General features: G+C 47.9%; 1 protein-coding gene across 2 annotated transcripts in view; it reads left to right on the top strand.

Annotated features, from left to right (window-relative positions):
• The window catches only part of adamtsl3 (ADAMTS-like 3), a 96,882-nt gene that overhangs the window by 72,691 nt on the left and 10,177 nt on the right, over positions 1–14,014 (top strand). For both annotated transcript variants that reach the window (XM_027019845.2, XM_035526907.1), the window contains exons 18-21: positions 6,909–7,113; positions 7,460–7,642; positions 7,969–8,122; positions 9,316–10,366. In XM_027019845.2, coding sequence (XP_026875646.2) covers positions 6,909–7,113; positions 7,460–7,642; positions 7,969–8,122; positions 9,316–10,366 — 1,593 coding nt within the window. The remainder of the gene's footprint in view (positions 1–6,908; positions 7,114–7,459; positions 7,643–7,968; positions 8,123–9,315; positions 10,367–14,014) is intronic.

The raw sequence follows: 14,014 nt of genomic DNA, 5'->3' as shown, positions 1-14,014 counted from the left end.
CCAGAGGCACGTTTTAGGTGGCACAGGTAAGCAGAGAGCGGAGGGCAGCGGCTAGCAAGGCAAAGTCCGGGCACGAATCTCTGAGAATCTCTGAGAGGATGTCCTGGATTGCACCACACTCCCAACAAGCCAAGGGGTGGTGGGAGAGAGAGCCTCCCCTCCCCTCCCCTCCCTTCAACCAGTAACACTTGCCCGCTGTTTTTGGGAGTCGGACAGAGGAGAAGACGCTCCCATCCTGCCAAGCGATTCTGCATGCTCGGCTCAGTTCGCCGATCGGCCAAGCTAATGGGAACCTGTCAAGCATAGTGTTTCTGCAAAGAAGTTATACTGTGGTTTACAACACGGCATGGCAGTCTCGACCGTCCTTCAGAAAGTCGCCTGTTTCTGTATTACACATCCAAGCATTTGATATTCTACTTTGAAGCACATGTAGAAGCACTTAGTTATCTAATGTTTGAAGGAAACGATGGAGGAGGCAGGGTAGTGGGGTTGATTTGGGGTGCGTGACTGGCAACGTAATGTCATTTGAAATAAGTGGGAAGTGTAAGGCATCTCCATAAAGCATGTTGATAAGATCAACTAACCCTCCTCTAAATATGTAGAATTAGAGGATTTAATTTGAGATTAGAGGATTTTAATTTAACACACAGAACACAGGTGGTTTTAATACTTTTCAGAGAGCTTTTCTCTTTCCTTATTATTTTTCGGCCATGCTTTTATTCAGAACTAGGCCAGACTGGTCAAAAAGTAAAAATGACTTCATGCCTGGCTTGGAAAATGCGCACATTGTTTGCCTCGGAAAACCAGCAAGGAGGAGACATTGAGCTTTGTGCCATGAGCTGTCTTAACAAAGTTTGCTAATGGAGAATGTCACAGCTGACGCATGAGCATGCTGTCTGCCCCATGGAATTCTCTATTGCAAATAACCGCGAATAAAATATTTTGAATAAACAACACTATGGCGCATGAGCCAAGGCAATGAGCTGACATTCATTTATCTTCATCGGTTTTTGGCGTCCTGATGAAGGGTCTCTGGCCTCTTGATGGTCACCCAATTGACTCAGATTGACTGGGCATTAACCAAGTGCTTCACTCATCTATGTGCACTAACCAGTTAAACCAACACATCCAACCTAGCAGGATCACTGTGAGTCAGATGATTATATATTACGGTTATATATTATTAAGTTTTAATATAAACTAAGTGTAACTCTGGTCAGTTACAAAAAGCCTGGGCAAAAATGTATGTTGAAAGTCTGCATAGACTCTAATGGGTAGGCCTGGAAATGGTTAGTATTCAGGGGACGGGGCCTCTGGTGCTGAGAGCTGGTAGTGAATCCAGATTGATGAGCGGCGGCAGACCAGACAGTATTCCCTCCCCCATGGGCGGCTCCTGAAGCTGAAGCAGGCCGATGCAAGGGCCTGGCCCTAGGGTGAGGGGCCAGGCCCCTGGGATGATCCCGATGAAAATCTGAAATGAGGAATGGGAAAAGGATGTCCTCAGCAGAAACCCAGGACCACTGCTCAGGGCCATAGTCTTCCCTGTCTACCTCAGGGCCTCCCAGTATACCTCAGGGCCATGGCTTTTTGACTCTACCAGGTAGAACATTCAGTGGCTCCAGCACCTGTAATCCAAGAGAGACTTCCATCACACCTGGCCATCTTCCAGTTCGATAGGGGAAGGAGGACCATCATGGGAGCTAGTGGTCTTTCCTGTGGAGGAAATGGACATGAACAAACAAATATGACAAGTGGGAGAGTTGCAGTAGCTGGAGAGTAGTCGCAACTTAAATCATGCAAGTCTGGTTTGCTGCAGAACAAGAAAAGAACCTATGAGTCTGGGACTTAGCTTCTTGGAGGGGAGCTTGAGATGTAGGTCCTTTGGGGAGATCCAAACAAATGGACCGGGAGACAGGGTCAGTGCCAGTCTACAGCTGCAATTGACGAAAGCCTTTTGGCTGTGAATAGCAAGCTGGAGATGGACATGAGCAGCCTCCCATTTTTGACTACTTTGTTGCATCCAGGCATCTATGGCTGAAGGTTCTGATGGTTCTCCCAACCTGGGGAACAGATGGGGGCTGAAAACACAGAAAGCGTGTGAGCCTAGTGAAAGCTTTAAAAAGCAAATTTTGTTCATTTTGTTCATTCCACCAAGGCCATATAGCTGTAATGAGACCTGAGAAAACCTCCATTCTCTTTACTTTTCTCCACCTCCCCATTCGTCTGTGGGTGGTAGCTGGAGGAGAGGGTTACAGAGATGTTTAGGTGTTTACAGAACGCATGCCAGACCCTGGACGTGAACTGTCCTTGGGAGTCCATAGAACTGGAAGACATTCTGGAACAACAGCTTCCCTATCTCTATGGTGTTGGGAAACTTGGGCAGTGGCACTAACCTGCATGCATTAGAAAAGTGGTCAATAACAACACATATGACAGTATGTCGGTCAAATGAAGGGAGAAAAGTAACAAAATCCACAGATAGGTTAGGGCCTTGAGCAATCCAGCCAGCTGCTGGTGGGAGGACTTGCTAGTGGCATAGATCATCATGTTATTCGCCCAGCCAGGCCACCAGAGCTTATTCAAAACTAGCTGCACTGTTCTCCTAATTCCCAGATGTACAAAATTGAAGGCGGTGTGTACCAACTTTTGAACCTTTGGTCAAAGCGATACAGGGATGTACACTTTTCCTTTTCAGCCAGAGTAGGATCCTGAACCTGGTCCTGTGAAATCTCTTCCGACATATCCCAACTACTGGTGTCAGCAAAACACAAAGAAGGAAGAATGAACCAATCGAGGCTTGTTGGTTTAGCGTCACCACCATGAACTCTTCATTGGGCGCCAGCCTTGGCATTCTTTGACCCTAGGGGATACTCGAGTATGAAATTGAACTGTGTGAAAAACAAAACCCATCTTGCCTGCCTGAAATGTAAACATTTGGCTCATTTCATATACTCTAGGTTGTGGTGATCCATCATGATCAAAAAAGGGTGGGTTGCCCCCTCCAGCCAGTGACTCCATTCCTCTAAGGCCAACTTTATGGTGAGCAATTCATGGCTCCCCACACTGTAATCAATTCTGCAGGATTGAATTTCCTAGAAAAAAAGCACAGGCATGGCAGGTTTCCACCTTTTGGGACACAACGCTCCTACTCCTATCTCAGACGCATCCACCTCTACAACAAAGGGCCTAGCAAGATCGGGATGAACCAGGATGGGATTGGAAGTATACATTTTTCCAGTGCCTCAAAAACAAACTCTGGTGCCTCATTCTATTTGAGAAGCTTCACTGTCCCTTTAAGGAGGGAAGTCCTTAAAGGCCACTATAGAGCTAAAATTTCTAATAAATCATCATGAAAGTTTGCAAAGCCCAAAAATCTTTGTAGTTCATTTAGGATCCTGAGTTCGGTTCACTTGGATAGTCCATGTCCAAGTTCACCCCCTTATTGCCTATAATGTAGCCCAGAAATGAGGTCTCAGACTGATGAAAAAAGCATTTCTGTAGCTTGGTAAACAGTTTGTTGGCAGCTGATTGCTGAAGAACATTCTTGATGTGGCCAACATGTTTTTCGAGGGTTCAAATTAGATAAGGATGTCAACAACGTAAACTATAACAGTGTTTCAGTAGATTGCGAAACACTTTGTTCATGTAGGCTTACAGCACCAAAGGTGCAATAATGAGACAATTTGGCATGAGTAAGTATTCATAATGGCTAGAGTTTGTAATAATGGCCATCTTCCATCTGGGAAAAATGGTAAAATCAGGAAGGAAACCAGCTTGCAGTGTTGAAAATCTCTCCAGCCCCAGAATCTATTAGCACTGAAAGGGAAGGCAGTAAGAGGTTAACTTGACGGGCACACAGGATTCTATTTTCAACTTGAGGGAAAACTGCTGAACTCACCAGGCTGGAGTTAGGCTTCACAATCAAGGAGCGGCAGTCCACTTTGAAGAGACCCGACCTTCCAAGCAGAGGCACAGATTTTCTCACAGGCGGCATTGTCGTGTCGCTCATCCAAGGGCAATCTATCATAGGTTTCACATGCTGGATCTACGATGGGTTTGGATTAGATAATCTGTATGAATGGAGACCTGGATAAATTGAGACAAATCCAAGTAATTGTCTTTGCAGACTAATTCAGAGAATTGTTAAAGCTCTCCCTGTGAACTGTTTTAAGCGCATTATTGCTCCGCTCACTCTCAGCTGCCAAAATCTGAAATGCGATGGCGGGAGGTTTTTCCCACTTTTAAATAAAGTAGCTGTTCCCCTGCGTCCTTGCTGGACGGGGAATGCTCAAAGACGAAATGTTGTTTCGAACTCAATATAAGGTTGGCGGCAAATGGTGAACTGATTCCAAACGGGGGTTGCCTATTGCTAGACTTTTCCAGTAAGCAAAGAGATGACAAAAGCAGTTTTAGAGTTGTCGTTAGGAAAGTCGCGGGAATGCGATGAAAACATGGAGAACACTCAAGCAAAAAAACCCTTATGGTTCCCTGGTGTGTCATCATACTTTACCATGACCCAGTGGTATGAGAAATAGCTGATTGTCTTAAGCTCTTGAGACTGAGGTGGTGCGTGTACCTGAGCTAATACTTCACCCACGGCCGTAGCGAGATGCTGTAGCCGTGTCTGGTGGGATCCTGAGCAATTGTCTTGGACAGCCAGCCGAGAGAAGCCACTGCAAAACTCTGCCGTTGCACCCCTGTTAAGCAGACTCGGAGGGATCCATTCTGCAGGTTTTAACAGTTGTGGGGTAAAAAAACGTCGGGCAAAAAAAAATCAAAGGCCGAGGCGCAAGCAAAAAAGGGTAAACACCAGGAAGAGCAAGGAGATATGAACAGCACAAGCACAGCAGGGAAGAATCAGAAAGCAAGGGCAGGCCGAAACAAAAACCAGGCAGCAACAACAGACAGGAAAAGGCTTGGGAATCGCCTGAGTGTATATAGTCTTGTGTTTTCTCTTCTTCTTTGATAAGTTACATCAACAGATAAGAATAAGAAGAGCCGCCTAATATTAGAGTTTCAGAAATATAAACTAAATTAGACGTAGATGGGGCTTTTTTGGAATAGCTTAAACCAGCACAGTAAAGTAGGCAGTTGACAGCCATCTCAGTTTCCCTACTGAACTAAAACAGTATGACCACTAATGAATGAAGGCTTTTGTCACTGTGCTTAAAATTTCACTGATGCGTTTAGTTGTTTTTTTGTTTTTTTTTACCATGCCAGGAAAGGAGACCACTGATTCTGCTGGGTTCCTAAGTTTTGCCTTACCAAACTCAACAGGGAACACAGTGCAGAACACACACACAAAAAAAAACAGCCAGCTGTCATGGACAGATGTTTGAGGAATCCGGCAATAAAACCTTGTTGAAAGCAACATGAATCAGTCCATCAATAAATAAGCTCAGCACTGTGGCTTTTCAGCTAAATCTGTTCGAAGGAGCCTGGATTGCTCTGAAGGGACGAACTCCAGGACTGTATCTAAATAGCAAGTCAGGCAAGTCAGAATACGGACATCTCACCAAGAGGAATGTACTGTGTTTCACATGAATGACCTATTGCCAATGTCAGCAGTACGGCTGGCCTTCCAAAGCAATGTGTTATGGAACAGTGTCTTCTTAGCTATTGTTGATTACCAAAAAAAAAAAAAAAAAATTCCAAAAGAAGCGAAAAAGTCACTTTCACAGTACCTTTTTACGTGTTTATGTGCCATGTCTCTGGATGCTAGAATGTTTTATGAATTCCAGAGAGAATTTTTTTTTCGTTACCTCATGTTTTATGGCTCTCATTATCTGTCACAGAATTGAACTGTAAAAGCTACAGTGTAATGTGTAATGGCAGTTCCTCTTGTTTTCTTGTATTGGCCGACATTCCGGGGTCACGGGGTTCAGAGAGGACACAGGTTGTCACCGTGTTAAACAGACCTCAGTAAAATCAAGTTGCTCACTTGGATTGTGGTCTCTTTTAGGGAACAGCATTGAAAGTATCACAGTGTCTTGGGCCCTGTCCAATACCTTTGGGTGTATTTTATAACTCCTCATATAGATATTAAATATCAGCAGTATTTGTTTGGAGAGAAAGAGAGGCCTGTATATCTTTTTAGTGTCATGGAACTGCTCAGAGTTCTGGTCGTGGGGTCGGTAGTCTTTAATCTTGGTTCCCTGTCATATACCATTTGTTCAGTAAGCATTGTTGGGTATGAGTGTGTATGTGCATTTTCAAGCCTCTGTGTGTGTGTGTGTGTTTGTGTGTATATACTGTGTAGGTGTCTGACTGAACTGACCTGCCATTATAATTCTCCATAGTCTCTCTGGGGCTCATACTCAGCCTCACTCTCACCAGGCAAACTGTTTAGTCTGTGTGTGTGTGTGTGTGTGTGTGTGTGTGTGTGTGTGTGTGTGTGTGTGTGTGTGTGTATGTATGCATGCATGCATGCATGCATGCATGCATGCATATATGAATGAGAATGATGATTCCTGTGCAGTCTCTATGGGCAGATAAACAGAATGTACCATCTGCAGTGCAGCTCAGCTTCATAAACAATGATCTTGTGGAATGGACACCGATCTTTTTTTTGTCTTTATGTATGGTGTGTGTGTGTGTGTGCTGTGTGCTGTGTGCTGTGTGTGCTTTTCCCATTCATTGCTGGGCTTTTGCTCTGTATGTACATGTTAGCTTATACATGTGGAATTGCTAGGGATCACATCCAAACATTCAGCGCACAGGGGCTTGTGTGTGTGTGTGTGTGTGTGTGCGTGTATGTGAATCTGCAGTTAACAGTTGTCAACGGCAGCCTTTTGGTGTGTGTGAGTGTAACTAGCATTTGTGACACAGGCCAGCATGGGGTCATCTGTGAATCTACTGGCTTTGACACTGATATAATCCTCTGTGTGTGTGTGTGTCCCCTGGCTCAGATGGGAGGTCAGCGATTGGAACCAGTGTTCAGTGTCATGTGGAGTGGGGCTGCAGACTCGCAGCGTGTCCTGTGTAAGGCCTGTGGGCGGGAACCGCACTGAGCTGGTGGGCGGGCCAAAGTGCCAGGGGACCCCGCCTTCTGAGCTGCAGGCCTGCAACAAGGTGGACTGCCCCCCCCATTGGGAGACTGAAGAGTGGCAGCAGGTAACATTCCAGGCAGGCCCACTGCGTGCCACCATCCGACAATTCTGCAGCTCATCTTTCAAAACGCCAGTGTGCACCCACGTTATGGGCATTATGCCTGTTATTTAAACTGCTTGGTTTTTGCTAACCATAATGCCAGATCCATGCTTGTGGGTTGTGGTAGGCATCGACTCCTAACCTCAGTATTCTCCTCAGGCAGAGTGCTTTCACAGCGCAGTCCGTAGTGTGAGGTGAATGATTTCAAACTTATTCTAGCACCCAGTAAAAAGCGCTGGTGCATTCCTGCTGGTGCGGGAGTGTGTTTCGCATGACTGGGTCGCTCTGTCTGTGTGTGTGTATTCCGCAGTGCTCACGGTCCTGTGGGGGTGGGACACAGTGGCGAAAGGTGTACTGTAGGCAGCGTCAGGCCGAGGGCAGCTACCGGAGGCTGCCCGACGGGCGGTGTGACGGGATGAAACCTGCCACCCACCGCCCCTGTGCCCACACACACTGCCTACAGCCCCACCTGGAAGGTGGAGAGTGGTCTAAGGTGGGCGCATTGGACTCGTCCTATGCCTGACTTAATATCTGTGTCCGTGTGTGTGCATCTATGTGTACGTGTGTGTGCGTGCGTGAATGTGTGTGTGTATCTGTATGTATCTGTGTGTGTTTTCTATGGACTGAGTGCCAATGGTTGTGTCTCCTAATCAATGTTTTGATTGTTTCTGATTGTCGTCATAGACATATAAGACATAGACATGTGACTTTTCTTTCTAATTAGCGTTTTTTACCGTGCGTGTGCGTGCATGTGCGTGTGTGTGTGCGTGTGTGTGTGTGTGTGTGTGTGTGTGTGTGTGTGCGTGTGTGTGTACACAGTGCTCTGTGACATGTGGGAAGGGAGTCCAGCGCAGGGAGCCTGTGTGTAGGAGGCTGACTACATCCGGTCAGCTGGTCACCCTGGACACATCTGCGTGCAGTGGCCTTCCGTCCCCGCCCCTAATCAGGAGCTGCCGCATGAGCCCCTGCAGCAGTGAGCACCTTCTCTCTCTCTCTCTCTCTCTCTCTCTCACTCCCTCTCTCTCTCTCACTCCCTCTCTCTGTCTCTCTCCTCTCTCTCTGTTTATGTCTGTCTCAAATTCAAATTCAAATTGCTTTATGAATTGCCATTAGCAACCGTTGCCAAAGCCATGAACAGAACTATTAACATTAAAAGTCATAAAATTGACAAGAAAGAACAAAAGGGAAATAAAAAATATATAATACAAAACCAACTATAGACTCACACGCTCACAAATACTTTAGTACGCATTATGTGATGTACACATGCAATTACATGAATATTATGGAAAGATGACATAGGTTTAAGATACAGTTAGAACTGTGCTAATATTTTAACACGTGCAACACATCTTCATATCTTGTCATATTCCCTGATAAGATGGAGTGCTGCTGGAATGCTGCTCCATCTCTGGTTCTCCTGCGTTCTTCTCTCATCCTTCTGTCTTACTTATGATGCCTTTTTTCTGTGGCCAGCTTATAAGCCCTCTCACTCTCGCTCTCGCTCGCTCTCTCTCTCTCTCTCTCTCTCTCTCTCTCTCTCTCTCTCTCTCTCTCTCTCTCTCTCTCTCTCTCTGTGTTTGTTCACTTTCTCCCTCTCTTTCTCTTCTTCTCTCTAACACTGAATGATCTGCTCTCTAACTAAACATCTCTGTGGTTTTCACAACATCGGGCTTTCGTGCAGTGTGATTTCCACTAAATATAATGCTCACGGCGCTGCGGATTGAATGATCTTGATAACATCTTTTCAAAACTAGTTACCGATGCTGTAGATGTATCATTTTGCATGACTTGATGAAACCACTTTGTAGAAGATACAGTCCTTTATAATGCAGTGCTTACATTTTTCTGAGTTGTCTGTCTTCCAGCATGTATTGAACTGTGTTTTCCTTTCCTCTCATGGGTTTTGCACCACTAAATTGTCAGAGACTTTGGTGTCTTGTGATTCTTTCGCTTAGCTGGGCTTGGAATCAACCTTTACAAGCCAACTTTTAGTAAAAGGGCCTGAAACAAATTATTCATGGGATGTGAAGAATGTTCTTGGCTTTTTGTAAACTTACTGTGGCATGTTAGAGGCTTGTCTAGTAATAAGCACTGGAGTCTTCAGCTATCAGTGGTTTCAACCTTCTAGAACCTTCTAAACCTTCTTTTGTGTCTTGGCCACAGAACACAAGTTCTCCAAGAAACAGTGCCCTCGGGTTCTGGGTCTGAAACGCATCTATATCCAGACGAGGCAGGAGAAAAGACTGAGCTTCACTGTCGGTGGACGAGCTTACCTTCTCCCCAAGACATCTGTGATCATCAAGTGTCCAGTACGCCACTTCCCCAAGGCCCAGATCCACTGGGATAAGGACGGCATCGATCTTCGGAGCTCCAAACGTCTGAGTGTCACAAGGTCGGGAGCATTGAGGATCTATAGCCTGGAGGCGGGAGACATTGGGCAGTATCGCTGCTGGGCCAATCAGGATTCAGACATCTTCATCCTCAAGCTGATAGGCCACGACAACAGGCTTCTGGAACATCCCGAGGAGAAGCGGCTGGGGAAAGAGAAAAGCCACAGCAGCTCCAAAACATTTCTTAACAAGGAGGGAGGCTATGGCAAGTGTCGGGGCCCGGAGGAGACGCCTCCGCTCAAAAAGACCCAAAAACCTGCTCAGAGCTGGATGCAGAAAAACGAGCTTTATATAGACGAGAGCCGGCCGAAGGGACCTGCGGATCCCGCGGATTTGGAGAACCATCACGTGGCCTCCAGCCCTGCCAGCGATGTCCTGCTAACAGGAGCGTCGGGGGCCTTCACTCTGGAGCTAGCCCAGTTTGAGGAGCTGGTGAGGAACATCAGCCAGCTGGCAGAGAGCGGGGACGTGACAGATGACCTGGCCTCCCTGCTCATCGGCAAACTGATGGAGGAGATGGCAGTGGCTCGAGCGTCGGCCGGAGATGGCGGGGCCACTCAGGAGGGCTCGGAGGGTGGGCGCCCGGACAGGACCCCCAACTCCTCTGAGCGCTCCAGGGAAAAGGGTCCAAAGAGCCGGCCGGTCATCGCTCGACACGGGCAGAGTTCGTCTATGATGAGCTTCCAGAGGGACCTGAGGGTCGGAGTGGGGAGGACCACCTACGTAACCAACGCCACCCGGAGCCTCACGCTGCTCTGTTCAGCGCAGGGGGTTCCTCCGCCGACTGTGACCTGGACCAAAGATGGACTTCCTCTGCCAAACAGGTGAGGTGGCTTCCTGTCGCAGTTACGTGATCATGTTGATAGCTGCAATAGGTCCTGGTCTGGCTGTTTTTTTTGCCCTCCATTTGTCCTGTAGGATTTAGTTTAGAGAAGAATGATTGTGGCCTGTGTGCATAACAAAACCAGATACAAACTTACCACAGAAACAGTCTAGACTGGTGAAACTACTGAAGACTAGTGAGATCTTTAATATATAAATAGCATAAAATACTGACACAATATGTGAAACTTTTACACAGCTTCTATTTTAAAAGTTGTTCGTAACTCTGGTACAGCTGTAGTCCAGTAACATTTCTCTGCCTCACTGTGGGATACAGAAGGGAGAAAATGTGCTTTGCCTTCCAAAACAGAGTTTTCTGACGTGTCTTAATCACGTGTTTTAATTGCCTTCAAACGTTCCCCTCCCAACCCCTCCATTGCTCACGTAACGCCGTCCGGGTCAGATCCGCTGGCCGACCCCGTCCTGCCCTCTCTGGGGTCGGGCTGAGGTCCGGCGTGCCGCGCCGCTCTGTCGATGGTTAAACGTGCTTGCCGAGCAACGTTGACTCGGTGAGTCGGCTCTGTGCAGCGCGGGGCCTTTAGGGCAGTCTCTAGCCAGACGGTGGCCAAACACTGTCTGCCGGTCTTCCTGGCAGGCACTGCGGGACCCGCGTGGGCCATGGCTGTGCAAACAGTGTCCCGAGCGCCGCCTGGCTTGCATCATTGAGGATGTGCAGCAGCCTCTGGGAGACTTGTAGGCGCTTTAAACACGCCGCTCCGGTGCTGTTGGCTCGGAGAAGCCTGCGCCCCATTTTATCGCTTGCAAGATTGACTTAAACCCCTCTGCCAGTGCTGATCGGAGCACCGGGAGCCTTTCGGTTTACTTTTCCTGATGTGTGAAATTCATCCCATGACATGATGCAGAATTCAGTGGAGTCGGAATTCAGATGTTCAGGTTTTCTTTCTGCGGCGAATCCCTCCCCCACACACACACACGCTCCTGTACAATGGTGCGGCTTTAGGAACTGACAGAATTGACCTCAGCTCCATGTGAGTGAGAGAGCGCCTGGCTTCAGCTCGGAGCAATCTAAGGAACTGGAATGATTGTTTCAGTTGGAGGAAACAACGCCTTCTTCACACGACGGCGTTGTTGACTGAGCCTTCTGTCTGACTCTACTAGAAATGGGTGGTGTTTGAATGGGCCCACCTACATCCATCTCAGTCCTGCAAGCCCTGTTTACTCTCTGTCTACGTTGCCTCTCCCTGTAACTGTGTAGTAACTGTGGCTGTCATCAGAGCCCTGCTGTCCAGACTGGTTATATACAGCCAGATTTAACTGTCTTGCCAAATGTAACAGAACTCCCCATAGACCTCTGTTCTCCAGGGCCAGTGCTGTGACTCCAAACACGTTCCATCTTTGTAGAGTAATATTTATAGTAGATAATGCCTTTCTTAGGGGAACAGAAATATCCTTGATGTTTTTGAAGCGGCTTACTATTCCACAGACCGACCAAATTACCGGAGAGGTTTTAAACGGCCTTTTCTTCACAAAGCATAACATTACAATTGACTCGAGCAAAAACGTTCATTTCGGATTGAATTTAGTGTAACTTAGCCTGCGCTGGTGTCTCACCATGGCAACCCAAAGCAAATCAATGAGGTCTTGTGGTATGGCAGCTACTTTATTCGATGTAGCAATGCACATTGACAGAGACCACACACATGCGCGCACACACACACACACGTGCGCCTACACACGCGGGACTTTAAGCTCTGTTTAAAATATTACACTGTCCTTATGGATCAGTGTGACAATGAATCATCGCTCTCATAAACCCGGGGAACTGGACTCGCTGTATTGCACAATCTTTCCTTTCATCTCGTGCGTGCTGTCAGTACGGCTTTGCACATGGAACCGATAGCTGCACTTTCCCCACCCCGCCAATTAAGGCGTCAGCCAATCAAAGGTCTCAGAGTCTCTGAATCTTAGAGTCTCTGAGCATCGGATGCTCTTGGTGCATGCTTTGCCCGACAGCTCGAGCATCGGATACTTCGGATGTCTTCATTACGCTGCTCTCCCGGTGCAGGGCCAGTCTGGAAACTGTCTCCTTCTGTCCCTTAAAAACACAAGATCCCAGCTAGACAAGTGGACTTGAGGCAGCACAGCGCATTCTGTTCACTAAGGGAGATTCAGTAGCGGCCTAGTGGTGTTTACTGCTGTTGTCTAGACTGTCTAAACCGGGAGGAGATATCTGGAACAGTAGGACAGATCCCCGACGTGCCCACCCGTCTTTCCAGCAGTGCCGGCGTCTGTCTCTGCAGTAGTAGTACCAGTGCGTGTGTGTGCTGCCCGATTGCAGGCACAGTGCTGGTGTCTCCGGAGTGTTTCTCGCCACCCTGGCTGGACGTGATGCAAAACTCCCCTACACGTAAAAACGCTCCCATACCTGGTCTAATATCAACTCCCAATGCCAGCGTCTCGGTCTTTCTCAACCCAGAAGGTTGCCGCATGCCTGTCCAAGTTGCAGGTCGACCCACTCCGGGACGGAAACGAGCTACTCCCGAGCCCTGCGCTGTCCATGTCCTCGGCTGTAGACTAGCCGCACACCTCTGAGGAACGTGACTGGTTCAGCGTAGCCAAGGCAACCCTGCTGTTGTCCCAAAGGTGATTTTCCACCGTTAGCAGTGTCTGGCTCCGAATCGGCCAGACCCGTTTTATAGGCTGCAGCAACTCCTGGACTGTGTTCTGTCATCTCCATGCAGCAGGCCTAATATCAAGTATTATTGATTTGCTCCTTTTTTATCGGCAGGTGCAGATGTGAGGTTTTTGATGAGGTGGGGGTGTGTGGGTGCATGTGAGCTTCACCTTTTCCATATGGACTGTGTTTTACTGATTGGGGAGACTGTGTGAGAGACTGAAGGTTTATACAATAGGGAGAGCCACAGTGAGATTCAGCTAGCCTCTCTCTCTCTCTCTCTCTCTCTCTCTCTCTCTCCCTCTCTCTCTCTCCCTCTCCCTGTCTCTCTCTCCCTCCCTCTCCCTCTCCGTCTCTCTTCCTCCCTCCCTCTCTCTCTCTCTCTCTCTCTCTCTCTCTCTCTCTCTCTCTCTCTCTCTCTCTCCCTCCCTCTCCCTGTCTCTCTCTCCCTCCCTCTCCCTCTCCGTCTCTCTTCCTCCCTCCCTCTCTCTCTCTCTCTCTCTCTCTCTCTCTCCCTCCCTCTCTCTCTCTCCCTCTCCCTGTCTCTCTCTCCCTCCCTCTCCCTCTCCGTCTCTCTTCCTCCCTCCCTCTCTCTCTCTCTCTCTCTCTCTCTCTCCCTCTCTCTCCCTCCCTCTCTCTCTCTCCCTCTCTCTCCCTCTCCCTCTCAGTCTCTCTTTCTCTCTCTCTCTCCCTCTCCCTCTCTCTCTCTCCCTCCCTCTCCCTCTCCGTCTCTCTTCCTCCCTCCCTCTCTCTCTCTCTCTCTCTCCCTCTCTCTCCCTCTCAGTCTCTCTTTCTCTCTCTCTCTCTCTCTCTTTCTCTTCGCCTCTTGCTGGCTTCTCTCTTATTCTCATTGACTTTCTCTCGCTGTTTCTTTCCACCTCTCTCATCACTTCTCTACACCTTTTTAGCAACACAGCACTTCATTAACCTTTCCTTATTTCTCCTTCTCTATGCT

The sequence above is a fragment of the Electrophorus electricus genome, chromosome 1 (assembly GCF_013358815.1).
Source record: "Electrophorus electricus isolate fEleEle1 chromosome 1, fEleEle1.pri, whole genome shotgun sequence".
In the NCBI taxonomy this organism is placed as follows: domain Eukaryota; kingdom Metazoa; phylum Chordata; class Actinopteri; order Gymnotiformes; family Gymnotidae; genus Electrophorus; species Electrophorus electricus.
This window is presented reverse-complemented; position numbering and strand designations above follow the sequence as displayed.